Here is a 9,194-nt window from a genome sequence, read left to right on the forward strand (position 1 = left end):
GGGGGAGGGTTTGGTGTGTTAAACCTCTGTGTACTGAAAGAAAAAATATCAAGCAGGCAGATGAAACAACCTACGAAACACAAAATTTTGTTCCACGAGATACTGCTGGCTGTACATTGTTACTGAGTAGATGTTCTAGACTTTCATGGATCTTTGCAGCTACAGAGGTTGAGTTTTGGCATTGTTGGGCATACGTGGTTTGAGCATAAGGTGCTTCTGATGCATTACCCAAAGACTGTTCCTAAAACTATTGCAGGCAAACAGCAGTATTGACTGGGACAGCAATTGAATTCACAGGTCTTAGATTTTACCACTCCACTAACGGTCTAAAATTGAGAGAGCAAAAGGAATTTATCAGAACAAACTCAAGCAGAGCTAACCCCTAGTGCAGTGTATATGGATTAATGCAAGATTTAAAGATGCTCTGTATCTTCAGGATTTTTAATATGGCTGTAAGCTGGCTGTATCTTCAGGATTTTTAATATTTATCTGATACATGTATCATCACTTTAGGCTCTTGGTGGGAACATAATGACAGCGAGCCCAATTTCTGACTTAAATCCTGTGTTAATGGCAAGTGGAAGCAAACTGACTCTGGTATCAAATGGTAAGTTACTGACACTTCCTTGTGGCACTGAGGGGAGTGGGATAGTCAACGGTCCTCTGCCGTGGATTGTTAGGTCAGGTCAGAACTTGAAAATGGAAGTTAATATGTAAAATAGGCTTAGTCTGAGTCTTCAGGTGTTTCGAGCCTTTTTTGAGGCTCAAGTCCTAAGGCCAGGCCTAAGGTTTGTTTCCTAGAGAATGTGGAACTTCTGTGCCAGAATGAATCTCTGGTACTGTGTGTGTACTCAGACATGTCCTTGTGAAGAGCTGGTTGGAGATGTCTATTCAAGAAGAACAATAGGCATGAGATTGTGAATTGCTTCTGTCACTGTCAAACTTTGATCCATGTGGATTTTTCAGATAAAGATTGCAACCTGGTTTTTGGAGGGGATTTTTTTGTTTTTTTTGGGTGGGTTTTTTTTTTCCTATGAAGAGAGTCAAATGTAAATGCAAATTGTATTTGCTCTTAGGAAGAATTCTTTTGAAATATGGCCCTTGATCAGTGACTTCCTCTTGTACTGGCTTGTCTACAGACTAAGGAAAGGGGAAAGGGGGTATTATATTGGGGTGTTGGAAACTGGTTCACCTGGAGGCTCAGCTTTCATTTCATAGAGGAGGGAGATCTCTGATCAGTTCCTGTGCAAATAAAACTTCATATGTAGGCAGAAGCTTTCATAGATTCTATAAGGACCAAAGCAATTCTGAGTAAACTCTTCCTGATTCAGTGATAACGGGTGGAAAAATGCAAACTGCTATCCTATCAAGAGTGATTCGTGTAAGCTGAAAGCTCTTTCACACTCACTATTGCCATTCTTCATCTGAGTTGTTTATTCACCTGCCCCGATCTCTCTTTGCTCTACAGGAGGCAAAAGAACTATCACAATGGATGAGAAGTTTTTCACTGGATACAGAAAGACAATAGTTAAGCCCGAAGAAATACTTCTCTCTGTTGAAATACCCTGCACTAAGAAGGTAAGCTTGTAGGAGAAAACTTCAATGTCCATGGAACTAAAATGCTGTTATTTGAGTGTTATTTTCAATATTACGTACTTTTGTCCTGGGAGGCTGAGCTCCAAATGCTTATGTAGCCCCAAGTGAACCAGGAAGCAAGTAAATGATTCAGTGAATATCTAGCAACCTACTAGTTTTGGCAAGCAAGGGGAGCTGCACTCTTTGATAAAGCACAATAAGTTTTCTAGTGCAAGAAATATTAATTTCTCTTTATTGTCTGGAGCTTTTTGAGTGCCTTCACTCATGATGAAAGGTGACAAAGTGATGTTCCCAGAGATCTAAGTTCTGTTGCAAAATTGTTCAGCAAAGATGCTATAGCAGTTCCCAAAATAAAGTGAAGGTTCCTGAGGTTCCTGCTTCACTTCTGTGAACTGAAATGGGAAAAGAAATGGGGGAAAGCGTGTATGGATAAGAGGGTAGTTCAGTTCCTGCATTCTTTCCTTGCAAGACTGAAACCATTAGGACTAATGATTATTAGGTCATTTCGGCAACGTGGACTTGCAACTGCAAGAGAGCCTGCGAAATGTTCTTCAAATAGAACAACGAATATTTCCCTTCTGTAGCTGCATGAACCATAACTGACTTGGAGTGTCCAAGAGGTAAAACTATTTTTCCCTTTAGGACTGAGAACATCAGACTGTAATTTTATAGCTGTGAAGCCCTTTCAGGGCTGGAGGCTACATGTAGTGACACATTTTCTTTATAAATGGCAAATGCTGATTTACTTGAAGTGTCGTCATATTATGGGGTAGAATCAATGTATTCTTTGTCTATTCTCTCTGATTTTTGTATCTAACTATTAAAGGAACACAGCTATTTTATGGTGGTTTTCTGTCTGTTTCTGAGTGATGTTCCTTTGATCTTGTGTTAATCACAGGAAACATTGCTTTCTGACAAAATGAGAAACACGTTTGGGGTAGTCAATGGAAAACACCATATTCCTCCATCCATATGACAGTCACAGGGCAAGTTCACAGAACCAAAGAATGTTTACCAGCAGGGCAATGGCTTCATCCCTAGGTTACATGCAGCTCGTTGATCTGGAAAACTAAAACAACTTTTGAACTCTCTACTTTACAGTTTCTTGGCTAATCTTTGTTCACAAACATGAAGTCAGGAAGACTAAAGTTCTTCAGCGGATGTCTGAAGGTGCTGGCGTGTGGCAGGCAAAGTCTTCTGGAACTGTGATTTCCTCACAACTGGAAGCAGGGCTGTGCCAGCACACAGCTAGATCAAATTTTTCAGTTTATACTTGTTTAAAACTGGTATTACCTCTTGCATTGATGTGACTTGTCACACCAAGGGTAAGACTGGCCCAACAGCAGAAAGAATTAGCTTAAAGAAGTTTAGCAGTGTGTACAATTCAGTGTTACTGTGGGGGCACTGAGCTCAGGGTGGGCTTCCTCACGGAGAGGCTGTTAAGGGAGAGGAGGTATTGCCTTTTTCTCCTGCTAGTTTGTGTGTCAGATATTTAAGATGCTCGGGGAATAAAGACTTTTGAGTCTATACTTGTAAGGTGCTTGCAGCTGAGCAGAGACAGTATTTAGAAAAGGAAACACTCACTGGTTTAAAGATAAAATATAAACAAATTCCAAAAAAGAAAACTGCTTAGCTTTTTGTATATAACAAGGCGTTCCAGGAACAGGTCGTATCTTTCACTTAACAACCCTCATTCTCTTCTAGGCTGTAAAAACATTCCTTGTGTTCCAGATGATGTTCACAAATGTTATACACCACTTGTGTCAGTGATCATCAGCTTTTGATGTCTTTTCCCTTGCATCATCTTTATCACATTTGTCACTGTTACTTTGTTTGAATGATAACAGTACTCTGTATCACACAGACATTTTCTGGCTTTCAAATAGCAAAAGCCCGACAACACAATTGCTATATATTTCTGTCTTTGGAAAACAATCTTAACCTATGTTGGCTCGGTGGTGCCATCACAGGCTCATAGTATCACAAGTTTTGCTCTGTTGAAAAGACACAAAGTGGTCATGAAATCCTACTGCATCCTTTAAATTAGTATCCTCCAACCATCATCCGTTGTTGATCTCTACATTCCACAGCGGTGGACTCAAAAAGCTGGCATAGAAACAATGCTTTTGCAATTGTGAATATTGCCTATGAATCTTCTAGAGCCTGTGGTGTCCAGGAGGGGTGAGGGGAGGTTAATCTAGGTCTCTAATATGCAGCCCTTAAGAGGGGCTAAAGGTTGCTTGGTTTTCCTGTGAAAATAACTAACACCTAGAAACATTCGTGGTGATAGTTTAGAGGGGATATGCTCTGTTTTACCAAGAGGTAGGGCAGGTGTGGGTTGCTGATGTGATCGCTACCTTACCTACGCTCCTCGTGAGGAAAAATAGCGAGTGCCTTTTCTCTCACAGGACTCTGTATCAGGAAAACTAAGTGTCTTGCAAGGAGCCAAGGCAAATTTTGCCCTCTTGTTGCAATCATGTTATCGGAAATCTTCTCTGAAGTGCGCAGTGAGAGAAGAGGCTGCTTTTTTTTTCCTCTTTGAAAGCTAATAGGTTTAATATGCGGAGTGGCAGAATGTCCTCATGGGGAGGGTGATACTGATTCTCCTCTGCTATTATATGCTGGCTTCCCACTAATTACTTGAATTCAGGAAATGAAATGCACTCTTCAGTTATATCTCTAGTAACAAGTTGTCAATGCACAAAAGGGGCCTCTTGTGAAACTCTTCTCATTGCCAACAATAGAGGAATTGTTGTCCGCTGATGAGAAATAATTAATGAAACAGATTGCTGTGCTGTGCAGTCGCTTGGCTAAGCTACTGAAGATGTAACTTGGGAGAAAACTCCCCAGGAGGGCTGCACAAAGACATTGGGTCTGATTCTTCCCTTAGTCTGCAGGATGCCTGAACAGCAGTTTGTCACAATCTGCAGGACAGGCAAGGGGATGAGCTGACTGTACTGTGACTCCAGAGTGACACCATCACTCTGCGTATTCTGGTAGAGTGTTAATCTCGTATACCGCCTCTCTGCATAGGAGAGCTGCTGAATTTTGTGAGTTGTAGTTGCTGGTGCATTTAAAAAAGGATTGTCTTGCTCTTTGGAGACCAGCAGAGGATTAGGATACTTACTGAGAATTGTATTTTTAGCCACAGATTGAAGTTGTCTCATATTAATTAGTGTGGTCTATTCTAGAACTGAGACATTAGTGATAATTGATTTCGGTTCTTGCAGAGTTCAAAGTCTTCCAAAGGGAAGGAGTTTATGTGAGTTTTACTGATTAGACTCCCAGCTTAGCAGCCTGGCAGAAAGAAAAAGTTGCTGAGAAACTGTAAGATTGTTTATGTACAAAAAAACCTGTCCTGGTTCTTCCCATCAAGATATGGCAAAAATGTGACAGGTACGAGCAGATCTCTGTCAAAGCCTATTTCCCACACAGTCCTGGGCTGGCTAATAACCACTGATCCAACACATTAGAATTAATGTTGAATCATGTGAAAATACACAGTGCTGCTTGAACAAACATGTCCTGCTTGGCCCCGCAGGATGAATCAACCAGATACAGTTCCCTGGAATAGCTCATCCATCTAGAGAGATTAACAGCTTGTCCATGTTTGTACTCCAGAGCATGCCAAGGTAAAGAATAAAGAAATATTTTCCTGATTTCTAGGGTGAATACTTCTCAGCTTTCAAGCAGGCTTCTCGTCGGGAGGATGACATTGCTATTGTGACCTGTGGGATGAGAGTCCTATTCCAAGAAGGCAGCAGCCAAGTGGAGGAGATAAAACTGAGCTATGGAGGAATGGCCCCTACAACTGTCCTGGCACTAAAAACTTGCCAGGAGCTCAAGGGCAGGTAGGAATTTTTCTGTGATACAAAGGCTATCTAATGGAACTGTACCCTCAAATACCCTAAATCCTCTCTGATAGTACACGAAAGGAGAAGGGGGAAGAAGTGTAGCCACATTTCTGCAGCAGCCTGTGTTTTACGTGATGCCTTGTTTCCTCCAGTACTACTTAGCCTTAAAGATCTATGTCAGCCTCATTGAGAGAGCGATTTCCTTGCTAAATTCGCTTCTCTGTTGAAGCCGACAGTAGGTAGATGTGGGCATGACCTACAAAACTGTTTTTTTTTTTTTAACTGAACTGAGAAATCTGTGCTCTTACATAATAGCTTTGCCATATATTTGGAAAAGGTGACGTGAGCCGAAGATGAGAGCAAAGCTGACACATATGCTATAAACAGAGATGGAATAAGTGGTTATTGCTCGAGAGCTTGTGGGGCTACCACGTCAGAAAAGTTAGTCTTCCCCGATGATATTTAGGGCTGAGCAAGGGCTCTGTGACACCTTTGTTCCCTTACAGAGACTGGAATGAGAAGCTGCTGCAGGATGCCTGCCGCTTACTGGCGGGTGAGATGGATCTGCCTCCCTCCGTGCCTGGTGGGATGGTGGATTTCCGACGCACACTCACGCTCAGCTTCTTCTTCAAGTTCTACCTGACTGTCCTGCAGAAACTGAGCAAGAACCACAAGGGCACAGTGAGTGCTGCTAGGGAAGGCAGATTTGGGGAAGGAGGACCTGCATATGCTGTCTTGATGGGGAAGGCAGGGGGAGGGTTCAGGTTCGGGCAGAGTCATAGCTGTTAACAAACTCTGTGTTGCACTAGCTGCTAGAGCTACTCTACTCCTTACCTGTATGACAGTGACTAGTGGATCTTCCCACTTCCTTCCTTGTGGCATCCCCACCTTGCTGTGGAAGGATGCTGATCTGTGGGTTCATGGGAGAATTCTTGGACTTCTCATTGCATTACAGCTGCTCTTGTGGGTCTGTGGCTATTCTTTGCACAGAGCCTGAGCCCTGTTTTGCCTTTCGCCCAGTAAAAGATTAATTATCTTCACTGGAGGATGGAGAATGGGGAATAGCATGGCTACTAGGGAACATGAGAAAGGGATTGTCAGGAAAGATGATTGTTCTTTAATATGTCTCTGGCAGAACAATCTGTGTGAGCCCATCCCCTCGACCTACATCAGTGCTACCGAGCTGTTTCACAAAGATCCCATTGCAAATGCCCAGCTCTTCCAAGTAAGTAGCAGTACCTTCACGACATAGACCAGGGATTTTCTGTATCTCAAACTGTGCAGCTTCTCTTTGTGTTACCCTGCGTGTGGGGAACACAGCAACTTACATAATGCTGTTTCAGAGGCTTTTATTTGGGTCTTAGTCCCTTCCTTGCTTTAGAATACGATGTTCTTTCCTGTCGTTGTCCAAGACTGTTCCTGTGCAATTTCCTCCCACAGCCAGCTCCATGTCCAAACTGAAGCTGCCCTTCTACTTACCCCAGTTACAGCCTGCCTTGCTTTGCATCTCTCAGACTTCAGATTTAGGATATCTTCTTCCTTATTTCTCTGGTAACGAACTGTTCTCTTCAGCTTTGAGAGTAGAAAATAGGTCCAGAACTTGAACCTTTTATACAAGATGTCACATCCCTTATCGTCAAACCCTTTTCTTCCATAGCGGTTTCAAAAACCAAATTCCTTTTCACTTCATTTTCTACAGCCCCCTTTGTGAGGCCGCTCCATCTTGTTTACCTTCCTTTCCCACAGGACTGAGCCCTATCCGGTCCCCCATCTCACTAGAATGTCTCATGGTGCCTTTTGCTCTCCCATCAACGCTTCTGTCCCCTGCAATCTAAGCAGTGTGGTAGTCAGTCATGTGTTTTACTCTAGGAAGTGCCCAAGGGGCAGGCAGTAGAAGATACGGTGGGCCGGCCTTTGATGCATGTTTCAGCAGTCAAACAAGCGTGTGGAGAAGCTGTTTACTGTGATGACATCCCTCGCTATGAGAATGAGCTGTATCTGACACTGGTGACCAGCACCAAAGCCCACGCTAAGATCCTGTAAGTGTTGCTTCTAAGTTTCAGATTCAGATGTTTGAAACATCCAGTGCCTGGTGGCTTAGAAAACATTGAGCTGCATCAAGTTGCAGCTGAGGGTAAGGTTTTTGCATTCATCGGAATTCCAGTTCATCACGCATTGTTACACGGAGGCAAGCTGTTTGCGTTACAGCTGCCTTGCAAGTCTACGTCAGAGGAAATATGAGGGAATTAACACCAAACTCAGAGCTCTGCTGAAGCACAAAACCCTCAGTGCTAGGCAACTTTCTTGCATGTTCCATGCCTTATACTCAAGCATGCAGGCTTAAAAAGGAGCAGTGTAGGAGAGCACCGCAATATCTGAGAGGATCATCATGATCTTTAGCCAGAGCATGCAGCTTGACCATACTCTTTCCTATCTGCCTTAAAACTTAGGTTGTAACGTGCAGTTCCACCACCGCGCTCTGCTGGTGAGTCAGCTGTGCGTGTGCTCTCTTCTGGTTTTGCCTTGCATGCTGCTTGCTTGCACTGGCTATGATTAAGTCCTCTGTGTAACAGTCCTCTCTGAGGTAACTGCAGGTATTAGATGCAGGCCTGTTTGTGCTTGGCTGTAGCAAGGTGGATAGGTTCAGCGCGCTCTGAAAACATCTTGTCTATGCAGGACGTGGCTGGTGCGTTATTTTTAACAATAGTGACTAACCAGCTCTAAAGTGCCTATGATGGCAGGTGACGCCATCTACATTATCCCATGAGATTTAATGCTAATATATTGTGGGACCGACTGCCCCCCACAATTCCGAATTGTGTTTACATTGTGGTGGCTCTGCAGGCTCTCAGCTGCCCTTACCCTCAATGCAGATATGGGATACTCTGCACTGCATTACCCGGTGTTATCCTCAATAGCCTTGTGATGTGCTGTTCGTTCCTTAGACAATGCTTCCTGCCTATTCAGGCTTCCTGTCCAGAGGTTTCCGATAGTGGTCTGTCACAGGATGGGCAGCGTGGTGGTCACAGATGCACAGATATGTGCATCTCCCAGGTTATGAAAGAAATTGCTCTGTTATCATGGTTAAATCTTAAGTCTTACAACGTGGTCATTGGTGAGTGCTGCAGATGCATGAACTCCTTAGACAATGCTTCCTGCCTATTCAGGCTTCCTGTCCAGAGGTTTCCGATAGTGGTCTGTCACAGGATGGGCAGCGTGGTGGTCACAGATGCACAGATATGTGCATCTCCCAGGTTATGAAAGAAATTGCTCTGTTATCATGGTTAAATCTTAAGTCTTACAACGTGGTCATTGGTGAGTGCTGCAGATGCATGAACATTATTACTACCACCAGCGCAGACGGGGCCGTAGAGAAAGCATCAGAGCGATGCCTGTGACCACAGTGGGCTGCGTTTTCTAGAGGCTGCTGTACACGTTCTTTTGTATTTGTGTTGTGCACTCACATTTCAAGCTGTGAGCCTGTATTCTTCTGCAGAGAAAGTATTTTGTCAGGTGACAGGAGTATCTCATCCTATGGTGATATTTGTCAAAATGTTGGTTCTGAAAATTTCCCCTTCACCTGAGTCAGATTTTGACCAGCGAGTGTAAATTGGAAATCGTCTGCCTCTACTTCTGACTAAGAGGAACTCTCAGGCATTCTGAGGCATTACTGCAGAAGCACGGAAAAGTGAACTTTTCAAAGAAAAAATATCATTGTTTTCAGTTCCTGCTGTGGGAAGGTTC

The 9,194-nt window shown here is 43.4% G+C and overlaps 1 protein-coding gene across 1 annotated transcript in view; it reads left to right on the top strand.

Moving 5' to 3' along the window:
• Positions 1-7,489, top strand: part of LOC104490383 (xanthine dehydrogenase/oxidase-like) — a gene marked incomplete at both ends in the record, with an annotated part of 19,638 nt that extends 12,149 nt beyond the window's left edge. The window contains 6 exons of the mRNA XM_010132657.1: positions 514-607; positions 1,469-1,578; positions 5,263-5,447; positions 5,957-6,131; positions 6,586-6,675; positions 7,320-7,489. Coding sequence (XP_010130959.1) covers positions 514-607; positions 1,469-1,578; positions 5,263-5,447; positions 5,957-6,131; positions 6,586-6,675; positions 7,320-7,489 — 824 coding nt within the window. The remainder of the gene's footprint in view (positions 1-513; positions 608-1,468; positions 1,579-5,262; positions 5,448-5,956; positions 6,132-6,585; positions 6,676-7,319) is intronic.
• Positions 7,490-9,194: the final 1,705 nt, after the last annotated feature.

The sequence above is a fragment of the Buceros rhinoceros genome, unplaced genomic scaffold, assembly GCF_000710305.1.
Source record: "Buceros rhinoceros silvestris isolate BGI_N320 unplaced genomic scaffold, ASM71030v1 scaffold37973, whole genome shotgun sequence".
Taxonomy (NCBI): domain Eukaryota; kingdom Metazoa; phylum Chordata; class Aves; order Bucerotiformes; family Bucerotidae; genus Buceros; species Buceros rhinoceros.